At 42.1% G+C, this 26499-nt stretch overlaps 1 protein-coding gene across 1 annotated transcript in view; it reads left to right on the top strand.

The window, feature by feature from the left end:
* The window catches only part of MERTK (MER proto-oncogene, tyrosine kinase), a 110837-nt gene that overhangs the window by 65742 nt on the left and 18596 nt on the right, over positions 1-26499 (top strand). Inside the window, exons 9-13 of the mRNA XM_032653545.1 lie at positions 12426-12579; positions 16480-16633; positions 19834-19919; positions 21649-21744; positions 22463-22543. Coding sequence (XP_032509436.1) covers positions 12426-12579; positions 16480-16633; positions 19834-19919; positions 21649-21744; positions 22463-22543 — 571 coding nt within the window. The remainder of the gene's footprint in view (positions 1-12425; positions 12580-16479; positions 16634-19833; positions 19920-21648; positions 21745-22462; positions 22544-26499) is intronic.

The raw sequence follows: 26499 nt of genomic DNA, 5'->3' as shown, positions 1-26499 counted from the left end.
GTGATGGAAAAGGAAGAGAGCTTAGAAATCCATGGTTTGTTCTGCCTTATAGTAGATGATAAAAGGATGCTACTTGTACCAGTCGAAACCCGGCTTAAGGGAGTTGCAGCTATGAGATAAGAAGTCTCTCACTTCCTGGTCTTTTGTCTCAGACCATTTGTGCAAGGGGCCTATTGATCCCATTTGCACACTGTCGAGTCAGGGGAATCAAATGCCTCTCTTAGAGGATGGCTCCTGATTACAATACTACATTCTTAGTAGAGATACATGAAGGTCCAGCGATTGCGTTCTGATTCAGTAGGAACTTTGGTTGGCGGAAGATAATGATTCTCAGCAGACACTTGAGTGATATAGGAACAAACTAGTTTCTTTGAAGAGCTGCAGGTCATCCTTTCTCCTTCTCCCCTGGTGTGGGTGAAAGATACTTCTTTAGGGGGGACCCCTGAAGCAGAGGCGCGCTGACGGGCAGGAGTGATGAAAGCCTTACAAATGACATGACGTGGCCAAGGAGCCTAACACACAAGTGCCATGAACACCCAGCCTTGCATTCTCTCTGCCCTTTGTTCAGAATGCTCCCCTCTGTAGTGAGAACAATACCGCCACAGTTAGGGCTGTGACCTTTCCAGTCATTGCCTCCTTGGAGATGCTAGATCATCCCAGCAGGAAGGTCATTTGCATTGTACTCATGGTGCCCTCTGTGCATCACGACAGCCTTGTGACAACAGAAGACTTAGTGGCTCACTTTACTTTGGGTAACATTCTCTGAGGCAGCTAAGCTCCCAGCTCACCAGCTGCAGCTGGAGACAAATAAGAACACTGAAGAGAAGCTCAGCCCGGGAGGGGCCTAAAACCCCCTTCCAAAGTGAAGCTTGAAATGACCTCTGTACCCGTCACTTCGGTTCCCTAAACTCCCTTCTTTTCCGAAGGGCAAGAGTTAGACACAACTTCCTCTCGAAATCGTCCTTTCATTTTCATTTTAAAACTGTTACTAGGGACATCTCTGGTGGTCCAGCATTTAAGACTCCACGCTCCCAATGCAGGGGGCCTGGGTTTGATCCCTGCTCAGGGAACTAGATCCCACACACAGCAACTAAGACCCAGTGCAGCCAAATAAATAAAAATAAAATAAATATTTTTTGAAAAGAAAGAAAACCGTTACTAAAACTACATCTTCTTTATGTAAGGTGATGAAATTGGATATTTTTGGAAGATATTCTTATTTATTACTCTAATAAGGGAGGTTTTTTTTGTATGGAATTTCAGAACATTCTTGAAGTAGTCTTTGGGTGGGCTATTACAGTTTGCTGGAAATTTAGTTTTCAAAATTTGTACCTTCAGTATCCTACAACTGTTGTGTCACTTTCAGACTAAGAAACTCCTGGTATTTACTGTATGGACATTTACTGTATCTTGATGAAGCCATCAATGTTTTTTGCTCTCTTTTTCTTGCTGTCCCTTGCCTTCCAAATCAAAGCTTAAAATACAAAGGTCAGGATCAAGTAAAATCTGTTCTCCTTGAAGCTGGAGCTGTGCCTTGCCCATCTTTGTACCATCTGAACACAGGACCTTAAGCTTGCTTTGTAGGCATTTATGGCACTATGAACTTGATGTATGGACCTGACTGACATCTAAACCAGCAGGAGAATTTCTCTCTCTGAATGGGACATTCTTTTGGTGAGTGTGGACTGGTATTTCTTGTCCCATTCCCATAAAGTGTCAGTAGACCTGTGAGAATTCAGTGAGCAGATAAGTTTATAAAATACTGCGTATTATACCCCCTTCTGGAAGACCCACAGTGTATACTGGCAAGTTCAAGGTTCTCCAGTGTTCTGCAATAAATAAATCCATTTACCTTGGACCGAGATTTGCCCGAACCTTAGACAGAGACTCATTTTTGTACGTGTCATTCTTGTAGAGCTCATTGTTTTGGGATTGGGGCTCTAATGCTGGTTTAACTGTGTTTGGAAAGGGTGGATATCTTTGATCAGAAGGAAGTTTCATAGCCGATTATGATGGGCCAAGAGACATGACATGTAGAACCAGCTTATTTAAAGACACAGGGGAGCCACAGTGCACTCAAGGCTTCCTTCCTTGGGCCCAGACCCCAACCTCCTAGCAAGCTGCATGCCTGGAGCGTAGATGTGCCCACTGCCTCTTCCCTTTCCTCATTTCTCCCTCTCACTCACTGTCACAGGAGGGCAGAGCATGCGAGCTAGTGTCATTTTAAGGTAAAAAGAACAGGCGAGGTTCTTGTGAGACAGGCCAGACAGGAGTCTGAAACATTTCTGAAACCCAAGGATCCATCAAGGATGGTACCTTTTGCCTGGAAGAGAAAGCTACAATGAAGAGCAGCTCCGTGGATAGGTCAAATAAAATTCTTGGTTTGGGAACTAGACAGCCTTGATGATTTTCTCTAATGCACCAAGACTTGAAAGATACTACTTGCTCAGTTCTATCTTAGAGCCTTACAGTTATAGGGAAAGAAGATCAAAATACAGCACCTTACAGGTGTTATAGGAATGTAGGAATAATAATAATCAACGTCAGTTACTTACAGCGTTGATTACTTACAGACCCTGTGCCAAGTGTTTTACATAAAAGGCCTCATTTAAACCTTACAAAAACGCTGTGAGAAAGATACTATTTTCTCAGTTTTCATTTGAGGAAACTGAAACTCAGAAACATTGAGTAACTTACCCAGAGTCACACAGCTTAGAATTGCAGCATTGAAATAAGAACCCAGGTCTCACTGACTCCAAAGCCAGTGCTTTCCACAGCCCCACTGCTCTTCTCCAGATGCCCTTGGCTTTCTTCACAGCACAGTGTCTCTTGTTCAAATTCCACAGCATGGCCTCTTAGCAGAAAGAAGTGAAAACAGGACATGTTTCAAGAGTAAGATGTGAGGGTTTTACACTGTTGATTGTGCCCTTGAAGCCCTTTTGAACAAGTTTGTTGTCGCATGGGGTAGTTCTTTCCCTATTGAAGGTTACTGTTCTTTGGGGTAATAAAATGGACCATAGTCTTCTTGTTTTATTTTAGCCTAAGTAATTTGATTGATTTATTTATTTTTGAATTTTATTTTATTTTTTAATACAGCAGATTCTTATTAATTATCTATTTTATACATATTAGTGTAAATGTCAATCCCAATCTCCCAATTCATCACACCACCTGCACCACCCCCGCTTCCCCCCCTTGGTGTCCATACATTTGTTCTCTACATCTGTGCCTCTGTTTCTGCCTTGCAGTCTGGTTCATCTGTACCGTGTTTCTTGATTCCACATATATGTGTTAATATACAATATTTGTTTTTCTCTTTCTGACTTACTTCACTCTGTATGACACTCTCTAAGTCCAACCATATCTCTACAATGGACCCAGTTTCGTTCCTTTTTATGGCTGAGTAATATTCCATTGTATATATGTACCACATCTTCTTTATCCATTCGTCTGTCGATGGGCATTTAGGTTGCTTCCATGACCTGGCTATTGTAAATAGTGCTGCAGTGAACATTGGGATGCATGTGTCTTTTTGAATTATGGTTTTCTCTGGGTATATGCCCAGTAGTGGGATTGCTGGGTCATATGGTAATTCTATTTTTAGTTTTTTAAGGAACCTCCATCCTGCCCTCCATAGTGGCTGTATCAACTTACATTCCCACCAACAGTGCAAGAGGGTTCCCTTTCCTCCACACCCTCTCTCTCCAGCATTTATCTGTAGATTTTCTGATGATGCCCATTCTAACCAGTGTGAGGTGATACCTCATTGTAGTTTTGATTTGCATTTCTCTAATAATTAGTGATGTTGAGCAGCTTTTCATGTGCCTCTTGGCCATCTGTATGTCTTCTTTGGAGAAATGTCTATTTAGCTCTTCTGCCCATTTTTAGATTGGGTTGTTTGCTTTTTTAATATTGAGCTGCATGAGCTGTTATATTTTGGAGATTAATCCTTTGTCCCTTGATTTGTTTGCAAATATTTTCTCCCATTCTGAGGGTTATCTTTTCGTCTTGTTTATAGTTTCCTTTGCTGTGCAAAAGATTTTAAGTTTCATTAGGTCCCATTTGTTTATTTTTGGTTTTATTTCCATTACTCTGGGAGGTGGGTCAAAAGAGATCTTGCTGTGATTTATGTCAAAGAGTGATCTTCCTATGTTTTCCTCTAAGAGTTTTGTAGTGTCCGGTCTTACATTTAGGTCTTTAATCTACTTTGAGTTTATTTTTGTGTATGGTGTTAGGGAGTGTTCTAATTTCATTCTTTTACGTGTAGCTGTCCAGTTTTCCCAGCATCACTTGTTGAAGAGAGACTGTCTTTTCTCCATTGTGTATCCTTGCCTCCTTTGTCATAGATTAGTTGACCAGAGGTGTGTGGGTTTATCTCTGGGCTTTCTATCCTGTTCCATTGATCTATATTTATGTTTTTGTGCCAGTACCATAGTGTCTTGATTACTATAGCTTTGTAGTATAGTCTGAAGTCAGGGAGTCTGATTCCTCCAGCTCCATTTTTTTCTCTGAAGATTGCTTTGGTTATTCGGGGTCTTTTGTATCTCCATACAAATTTTAAGATCTTTTGTTCTAGTTCTGTAAAAAAATGCCATTGGTAATTTAATAGGGATTGCATTGAATCTGTAGATTGCTTTGAGTAGTATAGTCATCTTCACAATATTGATTCTTCCAATCCAAGAACATGGTATATCTCTCCATCTGTTTGTGTCATCTCTGATTTCTTTCATCAGTGTCTTATAGTTTCCTGAGTACAGGTCTTTTACCTCCTTAGGTAGGTTTATTCCTAGGTATTTTATTCTTTTTGTTGCAATGGTGAAGGAGATTGTTTCCTTAATTTCTCTTTCTGATCTTTTGTTGTTAATGTAGAAGAATGCAAGATATTTCTGTGCATTAATTTTGTATCCTGCAACTTTACGAAATTCATTGATTAGCTCTGGTAGTTTTCTGGTGGCATCCTTAGGATTATCTATGTATAGTATCGTGTCATCTGCAAACAGTGACAGTTTTACTTCTTCTTTTCCAATTTGTATTCCTTTTATTTCTTTTTCTTCTCTGATTGCCATGGCTAGGACTTCCAAAACTATGTTGAATAATAGTGGCGAGAGTGGACATCCTTGTCTTGATCTTAGAGGAAATGCTTTCAGTTTTTCACCATTGAGAATGATGTTTGCTGTGGGTTTGTTGTATATGGCCTTTATTATGTTGAGGTAGGTTCCCTCGATGTCCACTTTCTGGAAAGTTTTTATCATAAATGGGTGTTGAATTTTGTCAGAAGCTTTTTCTGCATCTATTGAGATGATCATATGGTTTTTATTCTTCAATTTGTTAATATGGTGTATCACATTGATTGCTTTGTATATATTGAAGAATCCTTGAATCCCTGGGATAAATCCCACTTGATCATGGTGTATGATCCTTTTAATGTGTTGTTGGATTCTGTTTGCTAGTATTTTGTTGAGGATTTTTGCATCTATATTCATCAGTGATATTGGTCTGTAATTTTCTTTTTTTTGTAGTATCTTTGTCTGCTTTTTGTATCAGGGTGATGGTGGCCTCGTAGAATGAGTTTGGGAGTGTTCCTTCCTCTGCAACTTTTTGGAAGAGCTTGAAAAGGATGTGTGTTAGCTCTTCTCTAAATGTTTGATAGAATTCACCTGTGAAGCCATCTGGTCCTGGACTTTTGTTTGTTGGGAGATTTTTAATCACAGTTTCAATGTAATTACTTGTGATTGGTCTGTTCGTATGTTCTATTTCTTCCTGGTTCAGTCTTGGAAAGTTATACCTTTCTAAGAATGTGTCCATTTCTTCCAGGTTGTCCATTTTATTGGCAGAGTGTTGCTTGTAGTAATCTCTTATGATGCTTTGTATTTCTGCGGTGTCTGTTGTAACTTCTCCTTTTTCATTTCTAATATCCCTCTTTTTCTTGATGAGTCTGGCGAAAGGTTTATCAATTTTATCTCCTCAAAGAACCAGCTTTTAGTTTTCTTGATCTTTGTTATTGTTTTCTTTGTTTCTATTTCATTTATTTCTCCTCTGATCTTTATGATTTCTTACCTTCTACTAACTTTGGGTTTTGTTTGTTCTTCTTCCTCTAGTTCCTTTAGGTGTAAGGTTAGATTGTTTATTTGAGATTTTTCTTGTTTCTTGAGGTAGGTTTGTATAGCTATAAACTTCCCTGTTAGAACTGCTTTTGCTGCATCCCATAGGTTTTGGATCATCGTGTTTTCATTGTCATTTCTCTCTAGGTGTTTTTTGATTTCCTCTTTGATTTCTTCAGTGATTTCTTGGTTAGTTAGTAACATATTGTTTAGCCTCCATGTGTTTGTTTTTTACAGTTTTTTTCCCTGTAATTGATTTCTAATCTCATAGCGTTGTGGTCAGAAAAGATGCTTGATGTGATTTCAATTTTCTTAAATTTACCAAGGCTTGATTTGTGGCCCAGGATGTGATCAATCCTGGAGAATGTTCCATGTGCACTTGAGAAGAAAGTATAATCTGCTGTTTTTGGAATGTCCTATAAATATCAATTAAATCTCTCTGGTCTATTGTGTCATTTAAAGCTTGTGTTTCCTTATTAATTTTCTGTCTGGATGATCTGTCCATTGGTGTAAGTGAGCTGTTAAGTTCCCCCACTATTATTGTGTTACTGTTGATTTCCTCTTTTATAGCTGTTGGCATTTGCCTTATGTATTGAGGTGCTCCTAGGTTGGGTACATATATATTTATAATTGTTATATCTTGTAGGATTGATCCCTTGATCTTTATGTAGTGTCCTTCCTTGTCTTTTTTTTAATTTTATTTATGGCTGCATTGGGTCTTCATTGTAGTGCGCGGGCTTTCTCTAGTTGTGGCGAGCAGGGGCTACTCTTCGTTGCGGTGCGCGGGCTTCTCAGTGCAGTGGCTTCTCTTGTTGCGGAGCACAGACTCTGGGTATGCGGGCTTCAGTAGTTGTGGTGCACAGACTCAGTAGTTGTGGCTCACAGGCTCTAGAGTGCAGGCTTAGTACTTGTGGCGCATGGGCTTTGTTGCTCCGTGGCTTGTGGGATCTTCCCGGACTAGGGCTCGAACCCGTGTCCCCTGCATTGGCAGGCGGATTCTTAACCACTGCACCACCAGGGAAACCCCTTCCTTGTCTCTTGTAATATTCTTTATTTTAAAGTCTATTTTATTTGATATGAGTATTGCTACTCCAGCTTTCTTTTGATTTCCATTTGCATGGAATATCTTTCTCCATCCCCTCACTTTCAGTCTGTATGTGTGCCTAGGTGTGAAGTGGGTCTCATGTAGACAGCATATATATGGGTCTTGTTTCTGTATCCATTCAGCAAGCCTGTATGTTTTGGTTGGAGTATTTCATCCATTCACATTTAAGGTAATTATCGATATGTATGTTCCTATTACTATTTTCTTAATTGTTTTGGGTTTGCTTTTTGTAGGTCCTTTTCTTCTCTTGTGTTTCCCACTTAGAGAACTTCCTTTAGTATTTGTTGTAGAGCTGGTTTGGTGGTGCTGAATTCTCTCAGCTTTTGCTTGTCTGTAAAGCTTTTGATTTCTCTCTCAAATCTGAATGACATCCTTGCCTGGTAGAGTAATCTTGCTTGTAGGTTCTTCCCTTTCATCACTTTAAGTATATCATGCCACTGCCTTCTGGCTTGTGGAGTTTCTGCTGAGAAATCAGCTGTTAACATTATGGGAGTTTCCTTGTATGTTATTTGTCCTTTTTCCCTTGTTGCTTTTAATATTTTTTCTTTGTCTTTAATTTTTGTCAGTTTGATTACTGTGTGTCTCGTTGTGTTTCTGTTTGGGTTTATACTGTCTGGGACTCTCTGTGCTTCCTGGACTTGGGTGGCTGTTTCCTTTCCCATGTTAAGGAAGTTTTTGACTATAATCTCTTCAAATATTTTCTCTCTCTCTCCTCTTTCTGGGACCCCTATAATGTGAACATTGGTGTGTTTAATGTTGTCCCAGAGGTCTCTTAGGCTGTCTTCATTTCTTTTCATTCTTTTTTCTTTATTCTGTTCTGTGGCAGTGAATTCCACCATTCTGTCTTCTGGCTCACTTATCTGCTCTTCTGCCTCAGTTATTCTGCTACTGATTCCTTCTAGTGTATTATTCATTTCAGTTATTGTACTGTTCATCTCTGTTTGTTTGTTCTTTAATTCTTCTAGGTGTTTGTTCTTTAATTCTTCTAGGTGTTCTTTAATTCTTCTAGGTCTTTGTTAAACATTTCTTTCATCTTCTCGAGTTTTGCCTCCATCCTTTTTCCGAGGTCCCGGATCATCTTCACTATCATTATTTTGAATTCTTTTTCTGGAAAGTTGACTTCATTTAGTTGTTTTTCTGGGTTTTTATCTTGTTCCTTCATCTGGTACATAGTCCTCTGCCTTTTCATTTTGTCTGTCTTTCTGTGAATGTGGTTTTCGTTCCACAGGCTGCAGGATTGTAGTTCTTCTTGCTTCTGCTGTCTGCCTTCTGGTGGGTGAGGCTATTGAAGAGGCTTGTGCAAGCTTCCTGATGGGAGGGACTGGTGGTGGATAGAGCTGGGTGTTGCTCTGTTGGGCAGAGCTCAGTAAAAGTTTAATCCATTTGTCTTCTGATGGGTGGGGCTGAGTTCCCTCCCTGTTGGTTGGTTGGCCTGAGGTGACCCAGCACTGAAGGCTACAGGCTCTTTGGTGGGGCTAATGGCGGACTCCGGGAGGTCTCATGCCAAGGAGTACTTCCCAGAACTTCTGCTGCCAGTGTCCTTGTCCCGGTGGTGAGCCACAGCCACCCCCCGCCTCTGCAGGAGACCCTCCAACACTAGCAGGTATGTCTGGTTCAGTCTCCTATGGGCTCACTGCTCCTTCCCCTGGGTCCCAGTGCACACACTGCTTTGTGTGTGCCCTCCAAGAGTGGAGTCTCTGTTTCCCCCAGTCCTGTCTAAGTCCTGCAGTCAAATTCCGCTAGCGTTCAAAGTCTGATTCTCTGGGAATTCCCCCTCTGTCGCCGGACCCCCGTGTTGGGAAGCCTGACGTGGGGCTCAGAACCTTCACTCCAGTGGGTGGACTTCTGTGGTATTAAGTGTTCTCCAGTCTGTGAGTCACCCACCCAGCACTTACGGGATTTGATTTTATTGTGATTGCGCCCCTCCTGCCGTCTCACTGTGGCTTCTCCTTTGTCTTTGGATGTGGGGTATCTTTTCTGGTGAGTTCCAGTGTCTTCCTGTCGATGATTGTCCAGCAGCTAGTTGTGATTCTGGTGTTCTCACAAGAGGGAGTGAGAGCACGTCCTTCTACTCCACCATCTTGAACCAGTCTCCCTCTGAGTAATTTTGAAATGGGCCATATTCTTTTTTCTGTTTTGGCTGTGCTACATGGCTTGCGGGATCTTAGTTCCCCAACCAGGGATTGAACCCAGGCCCTCGGCAGTGAAAGCGCAGAGTCCCAACCACTGGACCGCCAGGGAATTACCTGTATTCTTAATTACAGTTACAAATTGTGGGGTTGTGAATTCTTACAGAGTTGGAGATATTAAGGTCTTTTTGATAAGTGAAAACAAATATCCAGTTGCCCTGACCAACACTGAAGCCACACAATGAGAAAAAATAAACTGTGTTTCCAAAGATGTGCTGTTACTTTCCCCAACAGGCAAGGTCCGTATGTTTTCTGTGTAAGTAAAGCTGTAGTCAAACTGATTTCATTACCTGACAATGCCTTTAGGTTTTAAGTTCTTAGAGATATGGGCCTGTGTTGGTGAAATTGAAAGCTCACTAAATGAGAAATGTGCAGCTGACCCATGACCTGTGTCCTGTGGCCAGACCACATTGTGCCGATGAGATGACCCCTCCTTCGGCGGTCTGCACCCTGACAGCAAGAGAGATAACACACGGGGGTGAGCGGGGGGCTCCTACAGCTCTCTGAAATTAGAAGGATCTCTGCCACCTTTCAAGATCAACACTAAAATACTTGGGGATATGGATGTGCTCACACCTTTCTTTATGTATTTGGCATCAAAACAGTATGAATAAATTACATCAATTTTTAACATTGGGAATCATGTTTAAATTATATTTGAGATTACTATTTAAGGATATTCTTGGAGAAAATTGGACACCTCCACTAAGTGTTTATCATTTATCTTTCTAATCACTACTTCAACATTGATTACAATTCCACCCCTAAAGTGGGATGGTTTTTTATGTATTTCCAAAATGGATTCCCAGTGAGCGGTGGCTGGCATCATTTCCATGCTTCAAGATTCAGGATAGGACTTCCCTGGTGGCGCAGTGGTTAAGAATCCACCTTAACCAGGAGACACGGGTTTGATCCCTGGTCTGGGAAGATCCCACGTGCCGTGAAGCAACTAAGCCCATGCACCACAACTACTGAGCCTGTGATCTAGAGCCCGTGAGCTACAACTACTGAGCCCATGTGCCACAACTACTGAAGCCCATGCGCCTAGAGCCCGTGCTCCGCAACAAGAGAAGCCACTGCAATGAGAGGCCCGCGCACTACAACTAGGAGTAGCCCCCGCTCACCGCAACTAGAGAAAGCCCGTGCACAGCGACGAAGACCCAACTCAGCCAAAAATAAATAGATAAATAAATAAATTTGTAAAATTAATTAGTTAATTAAATTTTAAAAAGATTCAGGGTAATGCCAGCTGTGATGGTGGCCACTGTGACTCTTGGGTAACCTTTGCTCTGGGTGAGGCACTGTTTCAAGCACTTCACAGATTAACTCCTTACAGTTATTAACTCAAAGAGTAGGAGGTGGAAATTAAAAAGTAACTCCTCTGGGTTTTCATAGGGAGTTATAGGCCCTATGGGAATAGGTGTTATCAACTGCTTTTATGTTCATTTCCAAAAGGATAATTTTGGTTTTGTTAGGATTTCTCTTCTTCTTGGGATTGAATTCTTTCAAAACTATGTGTGTCCCCTTATTTTAAGATGGTTTTTCTCATAAACAAGGTATTGCGTTCGCATCTTTGCAGACAAAATGTGTGACACCAGGAGCAGGCCCCATGTTCCTTGTCAGGCATGAAGTCTTTCTTTTGTACTTTGAAGAGCTGTTAGGTTTTAAACTGTGGGGTATATGCACTATTTCTCTGCTGCCCATCAAGGTTCCATGACTCTGAGGGCTTTGACAATGAAGTTACTCTACTTGATGAGTTTCTGTCCTCCCCAAATTACACAGAGAATGACCAACTAACACATAATCAAAACTGGGTTAGCCATACAGAAAATGCCTTTTGATATATCAGAAAAAATGACTAATTTGTCTACCTAATTAACAAAAATCTATGGCAAATCTTTTAGGCACTGAGTCCAATGGGGTTAAAAAACCAAAAAAATTAAGACCATAGTTTTCCCTTTCATCCCTTGTCTGGGGACGTTTCTAAGTCCTGATGGTCACTGTCTGTTTAGATTATAAACAGTGTCCAGGTGGCTGACCCAGGTGTCCCCATTGGTCATGAGTGATGGGACTGCCCTCTCCATAAGGGCTGACCTGGTTCCACCCGGCACCATTGGGAGAAGTGACCAGCATGAGTGACCAGGGGAGGAAGCTACCACCCACACCAGGCCCCTGCTATCCATTGCTGATCCATGATATCTGTGCTCCATGTGTGATATCTCTCTGTGAAAACAAATATCCATAATTCAGAATTAAAGACATGTTCCTAGTGCTACCTTTCAGCCTTCACCAACCCTGTGGTTCCTATTTGAAAAGCCAATCCCAAACGCAAAGTTAGTTTCCCGCACCAGAGAACACCGTGATAGTCAAGGTTTGGAAACAAAGGGGAAAGTATTTTTTTCCCCTGGTTATTTTTTCAAAAGTCTCCCCCATCCCCCATGTTTTAACGGGTCAAGGTGTGCAGCGATGGCTTTAAAACAAAATAAGTAAAGCCAGATTTTTGAAAATGGAGCACATTGTGTGTTTGTCGCTGGAAGAAAAAGTGTCAGTGCCCTTCTAAATGTAGACTGTAGTCACAACTCTTAGAATTGCAAGGAACACGAGCCCACTTGTGCTGGTTCAGGGAAGCTGGCAGGTGTCAAGTTTCGGTGCAGCTCCTGGGCAGTGTTCTCTGGGGGTTCTGAGGGCGGGAGTGTCGAGGAGACAGTCTTGCTTTTGCCTTCGGGCGCATCTGCCACAGATTCCCTTTCTTCCAGAGGTTTCTTCACTGACCCCTCTAAGTACCATGTTCGCACGACCCTAGTAGGCCCAGAGACCCAAGACCTGAGGATGCTGCCAGCCTGTCCTGCATCACTGCCGGCCTATTGGCTCCCTTGGCTGTGGCCTGAGTGAAGGAAGGGATGCTGTGGGAACACAGCCGCTGCCCCTGGGATGTGGGTGGGGCAGCTTCCCTCGGAAGAACTTCCCTCGGGCGACAAGGCCCCTGGTGCCTCAGTATCTCCTTTCCTTTCCTTTCCTCTCTGTCCCCAGAAAGAGCTCTCTGAAGAAGTCGGCCAGAACGACAGTCTCGCTCAGCTTTCTGTTCAAGTCCACAACGCCTCGTGCACCGTGAGGATTGCAGCCGTCACCAAAGGGGGAGTCGGGCCCTTCAGTGACCCAGTGAAAATATTTGTCCCTGCACACGGTGAGCGCTGGTGCCCGATTGACTGACGGAACATCAGTCCGGGCAACACACAGGTGGCCAGAGAGTAGCCTGTGGCATGGACGGCTTGTTTAAGAATGAAACATAAAGACCAAAAGGAAATTTCGCGGGGATGAGGATAGTTGATCGCTGATCACAGAGCTGTCGGTACCCTTGAGTCTTCCCACTACTATTACTCTCCAGTGTAATAACTTCCTAGGAAGATTCATCCCTTTCAGAACCCAGAATTTGACCGGACTTAATGAATTTAGGTTTTTTGGTTTTGCTTTTAACTTTTATTAGAGTATAATTGATTTGCAATGTTGTGTTAGCTTCAGGTGTACAGCAAGGTCAGTCAGTTATACATGTACATATATCCACTCTTTTTTAGATTCTTTTCCCACATAGCTCATTACAGAGCATTGAGTAGAGTTCCCTGTGCTATACGGTAGGTCCTTATTAGTTAGCTATTTTATATATAGTATTGAATTTGTTTAAATGCATCCATACTACATGACTGAATTTTGGGTAGGCGATGTGGGTAATCCTCAGCTCTCTAGAATTGGCACCGTTTCTTCGTTTGCTTTAAGCGGTGCAGGTTGCTCTGTTATTAGCCATTCAAACCTTAGGTAACATGCTTTGTGATTCATTGGTACAGAACAAGAAGCGTTTCCTATAGAAGCCATCTTTACACGGCGCTGGGCTCGCTCAGCTAAATGCCCGTCCCTGCGTGCTGTTTTCTTCTTGTTGTTGGAGTGGCCTTAAGCAAGGTGATGCTGTGCTGCCCCAAGTGGCCCAAAGGCTGTGTTTGCTTCTGTAGACCAGGGCAGCCGCCTTTGTTCTGACTCTGACCTGCCCTAGGTTGTTTGGTAATGAACTGCTACCACGAACTCTACGCAGACATCTATATGGGTATGATTTGTGCATTTACAAGTTCTTGCCAAATATACAGCCTTTGTAGCCGTAGCAGACAGGACTTGGGAACAGACCGTTGAGTCCCCCTATGTCTGTCCCAGTGACCCTCAGATATGTTCTCCCTTTTAGTGCCAAATTGGATCCATATTACAGCTCCTACAGCCCATAAGCCCAGTCCCAAGGGTACATTAGTAACTGGTGTTGGGGACACAAGGCATGCCTACCTGGCAGAATTTCAGGGACAATGAGATTCTGATTCTAGAGGCACAGGTTAAAAATCAGAGTTTAACACAGACATAGAAAACAAACTTATGGTTACCAAAGGGGAAAGGGAGTGGGGGAAGGATAAATTAGGAGTTTGGGATTAGCAAATACAAACTAGTACATATAAAATAGATAAACAATTAGGTCCTACTGTGTAGCACAGGGAACTGTATTCAATATATTGTAACAAACCATAATGGAAAAGAATCTGAAAAAGAATGTATATATTATATATATAACATATATACACACACACACATAACTGAATCACTTTGCTGTACACCAGAAACTAACACAGCATTGTAAATCAACTCTACTTCATTATTTTTTTCCCCCGCACCTTGTGGCATGTGGGATCTAGGATCTTAATTCCCTGACCAGGGATCGAACCCACAGCCTCTGCAGTGGAAGCACAGAGTCTTAACCACTGGACCGCCAGGGAAGTCCTATTCTTCCATTTTTTTCAAAAAAAGTCAGAGGTTAAGATGACAGAGCTTTCATCTTCATTCATAATAAACCGTCCAAAACTGTAAAAAGCTTTGCTGTTCTGGCAGTCCTGGTTTTGCATGGTTCCCGTCCGCATACATTTCAGTTACCACAGTTTAGTTACATCACACCTGTTCCCCAACAATATGGTTCAAATTTAAGGTGCCAGCACATATTAACTGTGAGTAATTGTATGAACTTCACCGCCAGCTCTTCAGTGCACAGATCACTCCATAAATAAGAGGGGCATCTTGGTTGTGACCAGTCGGGTCACTTCTTTCAAAGTCTGTCTGTGGTTCATCATCGTGCTTTCCTTATTCAGTCCACACGCATCTAACAGGCATAGAGCTGTGTTACTTCCTTGTCTCGCAGGGGCGAACCCACATGACATGTCACAGAAGCAGATAATTGAGAGACGGAGCTGGTGAAGAAAGATGAAAATGTAGAGAAGAAAGAAAAAGTGATAGTGTTGGAAGTGGAATTTGAATTGAATGTGTGTGGAATTACGAAAGAAGTAGTTGACTGTGGGCATGTTGACGCTGCTGCCATTTGGTCCGTGAGATGAGCAGCCAGGGAACTCAGTGAAGGTGGACTTACCCACGTGAGTGAACTGGTTGTGCCGAAAAGGAGAAAGATGTCCCAGAGGAAGTTACATTGGCCACAGTCTTCACGTGTGTGTCAGGGGCCCCGAAGCTGATGTACTGAATTGAGAATATGCAGATTATGGCCCCCTGAATGAGGAGCACACACCACCCCCATGGGGTGGGTAGATAGTTCCCTCAGCATCTGAGCTCCCACTTTGGGGAAGTGAAAACCCTGGGGTCATTTTGATTGTGCAGTTTCAATACACCCACACAAAGGAAGCAGAGTCACAAGATCTGTTACAGATCCCAGATGCGGGTGTGGGGTGAGGAGGTGGGAGAGCCAGGGCAAGGGTGGTCCTTCATCTCACGTCAGAGCAGGCGGTAGAGAGGGGGTAGAAAACACCTGTACTTAACTTTTCAGGGGCTCAGCTCTAAATGGTTATTTTAAAAGGTGCCCCTGGAAAAGCAAAGCAGGAACTTGCAGCAGGACTCCTAAGCTCAGATCCTCATCAAAATGCCCAGACTCTGAATTGTCATACTGCGTTGTAAGCAGGGTTGTCATACTGTACAGTGCCTCAGCAGGGACTTCCCTGGCGGTCCAGTGGTTAAGAATCCACCTTCCAATGTAGGGGATGCAGGTTCGATCCCTGGTTGGGGAACTAAGATCCCGCATGCCGAGGGGAAGTGAGCCTGCGCGCCACAGCTAGAGAGCCCGCGCACTGCAACTACGGAGGCCGCGCACTCTGGACCGTGCACGCCACAACTAAAGAGAAGCCTACACGCCAAAACAAAGAGCCCGTGCGCCACAACCAAAGATCCCACGTGCCGCAACTAAGACCTGACACAGCCAAATAAGTAAATAGATAAATAAATATATTTTTTAAATAAAATAAAAGAAAATGTCTCAGCAGCAACTCAAAGTCTCTGCCTTCTCATCACAACATTAAAGGAACTCACAGAGGTATTTTACGACACTGAAAGCGCAAAGGATAAAACATTGGAAGCTGATCCAAACTTGGAAAGGAGTATGACATTTGTCAGGGCATGGAAAATACATTCTCTCTATATCCTAAGCTATGTGGCTAGAAGCTGGCAAGCAGTGTTCAAACTACTCTTGATACTTTTTTTTTTTTTTTTTTAAACATCTTTATTGGGGTATAATTGCTTTACAATGGTGTGTTAGTTTCTGATTTACAACAAAGTGAATCAGCTATACATATACATATGTTCCCATATGTCTTCCCTCTTGCGTCTCCCTCCCTCCCACTCTCCCCATCCCACCCTTCCAGGCTGTCACAAAGCACCGAGCTAATATCCCTGTGCCTTGCGGCTGCTTCCCCCCAGCTATCTACCTTACTACGTTTGTTAGTGTGTATATGTCCATGACTCTCTCTCGCCCTGTCAAAACTCACCCTTCCCCCTCCCCATATCCTTAAGTCCGTTCTCCAGTTTTTTTAACAAAGAAATAAAGCATTTTGATTCTCAATATTTCCAGTGTTTTAAATTAGAGCGTACCAGTTAAATATTAGTTTTACTATTTTTTCAATTGCTTATACATTCATAACTGACATGAAGAGAGTTCCCCAATGCTGTAAATCAACTACCCCGAATCCCAAAGAGATGTTTTGAATTGATTCTATTGGTGTTTTACCAGGTTGGGTCAATTTTGCCCCCTCGTCAACCCCAGCACCTGGTAACAAAGATCCTGTGCTCATCATCCTTGGCTGCTTTTGTGGATTTGTTTTGATTGGGTTGACTTTATATATATCTCTGGCCATCAGGAAAAGATTCCAGGAGACAAAGTTCGGGTAAGTTTCTCAGTTTACAATGTTTTGCTCGGTGGTATCGATGAAGTTGCTCTGCCAAGCGTTAATGCCTCTTCTGCTGGCCCAGCTCCGGTGCCCAGCTGGGTCCCTGTATTATGCACACCACGTGGCGGGGGAGGCAGCTTCCTTACTTAGGCCAGTGCCACAAAGGCAGGCAATAGTGAAAGCTTTTTACTTCTTCCAAAGTCTCTTCTTGCTTTCCTCCTTTCTTGTTTGCCTTTAAGAGGAAACTTAATATTTTTTAGGACATTAAATGTTGTGAAAATATTTTGATTCTGGTTTTAAAATACATTAAAGTCAAAGTGCTAGAATGACATCCCATCCACAATAGCACGAGAACTATAAGGTTCCTAAGAAGAAACCCAAAATATGTACAAGAGCTTTGTGGGAAAACTTATTAAACTTTACTGACATTGCAGAAGACAACTCAAATAAATGGAAAGATGTGTACCATGTTCATAGATGGGAAGGCTCAGTTTTGTCAAGAGATCATTTTTCCCCAAGTTAACCATAAATTCAATATAATCACCATCTAAATTGCTGCAGGATTGTTGAAAAAAGCTGATCTGAAAATTTACCTGAGGGACTTCCCTGGCAGTCCGGTAGTTGAGACTTTGCCTTCCAATGCAGGGCGTGTGGGTTTAATGCAGGGGGTGCACATTCGATCCCTGGTCAGGGAGCTAGGATCCCATATGCCTCGTGGCCAAAAAGCCAAAACATAAAACAGAAGCAATGTTGTAACAAATTCAATAAAGACTTTAAAAAAGGTCCACCTCAAAAAAAAATCTTTAAAAAAAAAAAAGAAAGAGAAAATTTACCTTGAAGAGTAAATGAGCAGAGACAGCCAAGACAGTTTTGAAAAACACAAAAGTTTGGGTGGAGAGGGCTAGCCTACTAGGTATAAAAACATGTTAAATGATTGGAACAGCGAGGTATTGGTGAGAACTCAGTGTATGGACATCACAGGGTGCCCATATGTGTGTGGGACTAGAATATACAATGAAGATTGCATTTCAGATCTGTGGAGAAAGGAAAGAATGTTCAAAAAACAGAACCTGTTCTAAGGGTTTGGGGCTGCCCACATGTAGCTTATAGTCTAGCAGTTAGGAAATACAGAAGAAAATGCTCCACATGAAAACATCCTTATCAGCTAGTCCTCCACTAACTCATGGTTCCACAGAACCCAAAAGCTTACCGCCAAAATAGATCTTAGATATTGTCTGATTCAACCCTAGCTGTAATAATTTGGAGAAGTTTAATGTTGAATGTTTTAAAACTTACCCAAAAGCGGGGCTGCAAAGTACAGCGGATATATTAATAAGATTCCAGTACTGTTTCAAATATTTAGAAATAAAATTATCTCCAAGAACCATTAAGCTGAGCAGAAGCCGAAAACAAGTGAAAAGTTGATCACAGTTTACTTTATACATTATTTTACACTGAAGTCAGTTTCCTTGGGTCTTCACACCTTCTTCATTTGTTCATTTTGTACAAGCGCCTTTCATTTGTTCATTTTTTAATGAAAATACCTTTATTTTCTACTTATAAAAGTAACATTCTGGGCTTCTCTGGTGGCGCAGTGGTTGAGAGTCCGCCTGCCGATGCAGGGGACGCGGGTTCGTGCCCCGGTCCGGGAAGATCCCACATGCCGCGGAGCGTGTGGGCCCGTGAGCCATGGCCGCTGGGCCTGCGCCTCCGGAGCCTGTGCTCCGCGACGGGAGAGGCCACAGCGGTGAGAGGCACGCGTACCGCAAAAAAAAAAAAAAAAAGTAACATTCTTCTAGTTTTTTAAAAAATCACATTATATAGAATAGTTGAAAGTAGAAAGTGAAACCCACCTGTAACTCCAGGGTTTATACCTGGTCTCAGTTGCTATTTCGGCATAAATCCTTCCAAATTCTTTACTTTGCATACAAATATATTATTTTTTAAATGTGTTCTCTCTTTTAAAATAATCTATATATGCAAGATAACGTGAGGTTAAGTCTATAATTTAGACTCATGAATTCATAGTACTTGCCACCAATTAGTCTAAAACAGTGACTAAATGGATTTTTTTAAATAGGTTTTATTTTTCAGAAAAGTTTTAAATTTACAGAAAAGTTGAGAAGGTAGTACAGAGTCTTTCCATATACATCACATCCAGGGTCCCCTGTTATTAACATTTTATGTTAGGACAGTATATTTGCTACAATCAGTCAAACAATATCAATACATTATCATTAACAGAGTCCATACTTTATTCAGATTTCCTTTGTTTTTGCCTAATATCCCTTTTCTTTCCCAGAGGCCTATCCAGGACACCACATTACATTTTGTTGTCATGTCTCCTTAGGCTCCTCTTGGCCGTGGCAGTTTCCCAGCCTTTCCTTGTTTTTGTTGAACTTGCTAGTTTCCGGGAGGACTGCTCAGGTATTTTGTAGGATGCCCTCTCTTGGAATTTGTGTGATGTGGGGTTACAGGTTATTGAGTGGAAGACTACAGAGGTAGAGTGCCATCTTCATCCCATTACATGGAGGATACACACTGTCAACATGATTTATCACTGTTGATGTTAATCCTGATCACCTGGCTGAGGTGGTGTCTGCCTGATTTCTCTACCATAGTTATTTTTTCTCCCTTTTTATACTGGACTCTTAGGAAGCAAGTCGGTATATGCGGCTCACACTTACAGGGTAAGGAGTTAACGCTACCCCCATCTCTTAGAGACAGAGTATCTATATAAAATATTTGGAATTCTTTTGTGCAGGAGACTTCTCTCTTTCCCCCATTTTATTTATTTATTTATTTATTTATTTATACACATATACACATACACGTGTGTGTGTGTGTGTGTGTGTGTGTGTGTGTGTGTATTATCAGTCTGGACTCATGAATATTCATTTTATACTTTGGGTTATAATCCAATACGACTGTTGTGTTGCTCAAACTGTTGCAGCTTTGGCCGTTGGGAGCTTATCAGTTGTTCTCAGCTCTTGATGGTTCCTAGACAGGGTTGTTTGATATTGCCACGTAAGCCTAAAATGGATCTAAGGAAAGAAGCCTATTCCTCCCAGTGAGAGAGGTCTTTGGACTAGAAGAGCCCTTTTAACAGGCAGAAGCTCAGTAGCATCTTGTGGAACCAGCCCCAACCTGGGTAGCCTTCTGCTGCTTGTGTGAGATGTCTGTTCTCATTCACCCAGGAGCGCCTTCACAGAGGAGGATTCAGAACTGGTTGTCAGTTACATAGCAAAGAAGTCCTTCTGTCGGCGAGCCATTGAACTCACCTGTAAGTTGACTCTCATTTCTCTGTTTTGGCAAAAGTTAAAATAGTTGAGAGCAGAGAAAACCACAAATTAATTGATAGATCTCTAACAAAAGCCAAAGGAGTCGAAGAATGTCTATCTTTAATATGCAAAATGTCTCTGGAAACCAACAAGTAGAGAGTCAGACATGGCCCTGGGCTTCCCTACTAGCCGGTTTCCTGGAAATCTGGAGCTGGACCCACGGTGAAGTGACCGGGGTTAAGGACTCCCGATGCCATGAAACATGGAGGGAAGAAGGAACTCTCAGGGTGAGAGGAGAAGATGTGGGCAGAGGGATTTAAAGGAAACAGCAAAGCAACTGTCATAATCTTGAGCTCATTTCCTGTTTTTTCCTGACAACCAAGTCAGGGAACAATTTGCTAGCATACTTTGTGACAGTTATGGTTTGAGCTTTGCTGAATCAGAGCGGGAACTCTTTTAGTTTCAAAGAATGGGAATAGACAGATAGCTGTGTTCTTGAATCATTTCAGAAACAGTGTTGGAAGTGTGTGAATATTATCAAATTCAAGCTTCAGGATGTTTGCCAAAAAACAAAACAACAACAAATAAATATAAGGATGATGGAAGGCAGGTTACTAGGAAACAAAAACTCATTTGATGTAGGATGTTATTACTTCTTTAATCTAGAAGTTTTGCCTTTTAGATGTCTATTCTTGCATTTAAAAAAATCTGTCATTTAGACCAATTTCTTTCCTTGATTGAAGCGCTATTTGGGTAAAATTTTTTCACTAAAAGCTAATGTGTCCTTTGTAATTTTACCACATTTTTTTTTTTCTTTCTAAGTCTTGCTCGTTCCCTAACTATGGCACAAACTGAATCATTTGCCAAATGGCTATTGAATTGGTCTCCCTCTCCTGGTTAACAGCCTTTATTGATAACACTGATTGTCTGTGCTGCATATCTACACCTCATAGAAAATCTTAACCTTCAGTCCCCCACCAAGTATTCAATTTAGCACTTTCTATGTCATTATAATGAGGTTCTATGTACCATATGTAAAACAAACTGTACCTTGTTCTCTACATGTTTCCTGTGGATTCTGTGCCACCTTCCCTGGCATGGAAGGGCAGGGGAGGTGTCCTGATGACTTTTTTTGTATCCCACACTTAGGGGTATACTAGTAAATGCTCCACTAGAAAGAATATTGACTGGGGACTGCCCTGGTGGTCCAGTGGTTAAGACTCCGAGCTCTCAGTGCAGGGGGCCCGGGTTTGATCCCCGGTCAGGGAACTAGATCCCGCGTGACGCAATGAAGATCCCTCACGCGGCAACTAAGATCCCGCGTACTGCAACTAAGACCCAGCGCGGCCAAATAAATTTATAAATAAATATTTAAAAAGAAAAGAAAGAATATTGACTTAGCTTCCTCACTCCTTTAGAGTCAAGGGCAAGGCTCCCCTGCATGAATCGGATTGCCAGCTGCTGCTACCACCCAATGGGAAGAGAAATATGGTTCTGATTTTTATAATCCTTCAGGATTAATTTTGCCCTGAAACATTCATTTTACTCAGTTTAATCATTAAGTTCGATTAAGTGTGATACTTTACTACTGGCATTTTGGGGGGAGAGCTACGGATATAAAATGAGAAAAATGTTTAACTTTTTTATAGGACTTTATATACAATTTTAATTATATTCAGATGAAAGGAAGCATACTGACAGGTCATGTATGTTCTGTGACTCCTTTTATAGTACATAGCTTGGGAGTCAGTGAGGAACTGCAAAATAAACTAGAGGATGTCGTGATTGACAGGAACCTTCTAATTCTTGGAAAAATTCTGGGTGAAGGTAAGCAGTTTAATTCTTTTAAAATATGAGTAAGAAGGTAAACAGTTCACAGTCATTTTAAAAAATATATATTTATTAAATAAAATACCATTTTTGTGACTTGAAGTTATAATACAAATAGTTCTATCTTATAACTTTTAAAATGACAAAGTAAATAGTGATTTTTGAAACTCAGATTTGGCCTATGAAAAAGGCCTCTGCAGAGCCTAACAAACACAGTGGGCTCTCGAAAAATATTAATTTCCTCTCTTCATTAAAATGCAATGCAATTCATGGGTCGGCTTCCTATATACTTTCAATTTATTCCTCTAGTTCTTAAGTTTACTATTCTTGTCACCTTCCTAATTAAATAGGAACACAGGTGAAAATACATATTTGTCAAAATGGTCTTAGGATAAATGATAATGGTATTAAGAGTTTGTACTTGATGCACGTCAGTAACAATTTCCATGTTGTCTTGTGTCTTGAATCAGTCATGATGCTTAATAAAGTGGTGAGCTGGACTAAGTCTGAGCCAGCCAAGCTTGGGACAAGCAGCAGGCGAGGGCGTGGCCTGTGCCCTGGGTTTACCAGTGTGGGTGGCCTGGCCAGCTCTGCCCGGCTGCTGTGTCGGGGTCACAACGGAGCCACGTGAAAACAGCAGCTGCAGTGCTTTTGCATTTCTGTGGGCAAGAGAGATTTTGCACAAGGTCAACAGAGATGTTGTTTTACTTCACAGGAGAGTTTGGGTCTGTCATGGAAGGAAATCTTAATCAGCAGGATGGGACCTCTCAGAAGGTGGCCGTGAAAACCATGAAGTGTGAGTTAACCCTGATGAAACCCATTCTTCTAGGGGTGGGCAGCTGCTTCGGTATCCGCTGCTTCATCAGGCCAGTGATGAACGATGAAGTTCATATGTCATGGTCTTGGTCACCAATGGGTCAGAAGGCCATCCAGAGCACTGTTAAGGTCACAGATGGAAAGTTACTGTAATGAGCTCTTCATACCTGCATTGTGTGTGTGTATATATATATATATATATATATTTTTTTTTTTTTTTTTTTTTTTCAAACTGAACATGAGGAAACACGAATTCAGGGCTTGTCTGTTTGGGGGAGGGGTCTGAAGCTCTGATGGTGCTTTTTTTTTTTTTTTAATTTATTTATGTATTTATTTACGGCTGTGTTGGGTCTTCGTGTCTGTGCGAGGGCTTTCTCTAGTTGTGGCAAGCGGGGGCCACTCTTCATCGCGGTGCGCGGGCCTCTCACTATCGCGGCCTCTCTTGTTGCGGGGCACAGGCTCCAGACGCGCAGGCTCAGTAACTGTGGCTCACGGGCCCAGCCGCTCTGCGGCATGTGGGATCCTCCCGGACCGGGGCACGAACCCGTGTCCCCTGCATCGGCAGGCGGACTCTCAACCACTGTGCCACCAGGGAAGCCCTCTTTTTTTTTTCATGTTTGGTTTTATTTGTGTATTTGTTTATGTATTTATTTATTATTGAAGTATAGTTGGTTTACAATGTTTCAGATGTACAGCAAAGTGACTCAGAATATTATATATTCTTTACACTTGTCAGGGAGGGGGAAATTTCCCCCTCCACCCCTTTTAAGTTCTTGTGGCTGGCCTAATAAAATTGACACGAGACAGATTAACAGGAGAAAAAGAAATAAGTTTTAATTCATGTGCAGGAAATGTCATAGAAATGGGACCTACGAAGTGGCCAAAGAGGCAGCTTGTATATGTTTTAGACAAAGAAATAGTATATTTGTGAGGAATTGACAGGACAAAGAAACGTGGGTTTTAGGTGCTCAATAAGTGAAGAATCAAAGCAAAGCTCAAAGTTTGGGCTTGGGGTAGTCAGTTTAAAGAACTAACAAGGGAGAAGGTGTGGAGAAAAGGGAACCCTCTTGCACTGTTGGTGGGACTGTAAATTGATACAGCCACTATGGAGAACAGTATGGAGGTTCCTTAAAAAACTGAAAATAGAACTACCATACGACCCAGCAATCCCACTACTGGGCATATACCCTGAGAAAACCAGAATTCAAAAAGAGTCATGTACCAAAATGTTCATTGCAGCTCTGTTTACAATAGCCAGGACATGGAAGCAGCCTAAGTGTCCATCGACAGATGAATGGATAAAGAAGATGTGGCACATATATACAATGGAATATTACTCAGCCATAAAAAGAAACGAAATTGAGTTATTTGTAGTGAGGTGGATGGACCTAGAGTCTGTCATATAGAGTGAAGTAAGTCAGAAAGAGAAAAATACTGTATGCTAACACATATATATGGAATCTAAGAAAAAAAAAAATGGTCCTGAAGAACCTAGGGGCAGGACAGGAATAAAGACGCAGACGTAGAGAGTGGACTTGAGGACACGGGGAGGGGGAAGGGTAAGCTGGGATGAAGTGAGAGAGTGGCATGGACATATATACACTACCAAATGTAAAATAGATAGGTAGTGGGAAGCAGCTGCATAGCCCAGGGAGATCAGCTCAGGGCTTTGTGACCACCTAGAGGGGTGGGAAAGGGAGGGTGGGAGGGAGGCTCAAGAGGGAGGAGATGTGGGGATATACGTATATGTGTAGCTAACTCACTTTGTTATAAAGCAGAAACTAACACACCATTGTAAAGCAATTATACTCCAATAAAGATGTTAAAAAAGGAAGAAAGAAAGAACTAACAAGGTTTGTTTATACAGGCTTCTCCAGCCAAAATTCCCTCTCTGGAGATAAGGGTGTCCTTCATCCTTCACATGAGAGAGTTATTTCCTGCTTTCAGGAAGACAGAAAGGAGTGATAGAGTGTCAGAGTGTCCCTCTTACACTGGCCATTTCCTAAGTAACTGTAATTCAAAGTAATCAATATGCCATCGTGACATATTTTGGGGTGGCCCACCCTGAGCCCCAGCACACTCAAGGCAATAACATTTGTTATTTTTACTCTCTCCCTCCCCCTCTCTCATCATTTAGTAGAGATAATGATTCCAAAGTAAAGCATGAATTTCCAAGGCAGGACTGAGCTGGTAGCAGCATCTGACCCCAGGGGTTGGTCTGGCTTAGCTTGGTGGGTTCACTTCCTCACTTGAGGGTGGTTGTATGGTCTGCAGGAAGCTGTGGACTGCCCGGAAGGTAAGATTCCCAGAGAGAGGAGAAATATTCTTTGGTTAAAGGCATATCAAGAGCTATGATCATAAACTGCAGTCGCCAAGGGAGCTGGGAAGAGCGCTTACATCTGGGTCAGGAGGGGCCCGATAAGTCATCGCATAGAATCTGTTTTCATCCCACAAGTAGTAAAGTGCTGTTAAGAGTCTTAAGCAAATGAGGACAAGAGCATATTATTACATTCTAGAAAGTTCACTTTGGTTGCAGCATGGAGGAGAACGAATTACAGTGTTGACAAAAATAGTGGCAGATGCCAGTTAGAGCCCTTTCAGAGTCTGTGCCCATGTCCATCTAGACAAGGAAGCTAAGGTTCAGAAAGGTGGTGACTTGTCCAAATCAAATAGCTAGAAAGGAGGAGGGTCGGGCCGGAGTTTTCCTCACCATAGATTGACCAGACTGCAATGGCGGACCATGATAACGGGTCCCCCCATGCCCTTCTCCAGGAAGCATCTCCAGGGCCCGGAGACACGTGATTGTCTAAGTTCGGTTCTTCAGGTGTCCAGCTGGGCACCCATGAAATTGACCATGATCGTACACCATTCACCTGCAGTTGTCCTCACAATTCATACAGAGGAAAATTATTTGGTGCTGTGTTTGTTAATGCTCTTAATATTGCTTCCTCATTTACCCCTTGTATATATTCAGTATTACTTTTGATCAAGGGGTAAAGTAAAATTGGTTTCTTCCTAAAATTTAAATCCACTGTTTATTGGGCCTTAAAGCATCAGTTAGATTATAAGCATGTACTGAGACTTCTTAACCAGAATTGGAGGCTGAAGTTTTAATTTAAATATAAAAAGTAACCCTAATAACCAATAAGTCAGACGGGCTGGTGCTTTTTGCTTTTTCAAGCTTTCTATATACATAATAATGGCCAATACTTATGTAATTCTTACTGTGTGCCAGAGGGCACTGCAGTTATTCCCACATTTCATCAGTACAGCAGGAGCAGGAAATCAATACAACTAGGAAGGAGGTGTGGGTCATCTCCTCCATAGACTGAGAAAACCCAAAGTTAGGGTACTTACTGGAGCTGAACCCGTGTGGAGCCGAGTCTGGGTATCAAGCCACAGTCAGCATCCTTCCTGCCTCTCTCATTTTTCTGTTAACCTCTCAGTGTGTCCCTAGGAAGGCTCCTTCCATCAGTTATCCCAATTCACTGAGTAGAAAGTTTAGGGGCCCTAGTAAAAGGAGCTGGGCCTGGAACCTGTTTCCTCTCTGGCCTTGGCTCTGCAATCCTTTAACTTAGTTAGAGTAACTTGTATGTGAATTGCATCCATGCTAATTATCAAAGATTAAAAGCCCAAAAAGTCTCTGGCCTCTGAATCCCAGGCTCATCTACATTTGCCTGGAGGGGTTAGACCCTGGGGAAGGGGTTTGCCCACTTCACCTGGTTGTTTGGGGCAAAGTTGGCAGACATTTTGCAGGTCTATAGAATTTTTTTGCTTAAATTTGCTTTGATAGGAAGGTTAATATATCTTAAGCCCATAGGAGGTACAGATGCTGTACTACATGCTCTTACATGTAATTTCAATCAACACTTCCTCCCTGTTAAAGCAGATTCCCTAAGGCATACTTGGCTTTGTGTTTGATTTTAACCGTGGTGA

The sequence above is a fragment of the Phocoena sinus genome, chromosome 13 (genome assembly GCF_008692025.1).
Source record: "Phocoena sinus isolate mPhoSin1 chromosome 13, mPhoSin1.pri, whole genome shotgun sequence".
In the NCBI taxonomy this organism is placed as follows: domain Eukaryota; kingdom Metazoa; phylum Chordata; class Mammalia; order Artiodactyla; family Phocoenidae; genus Phocoena; species Phocoena sinus.
The sequence above is the reverse complement of the archived record's forward strand: the minus strand, read 5'-3'. Positions and strand labels throughout refer to the sequence as shown.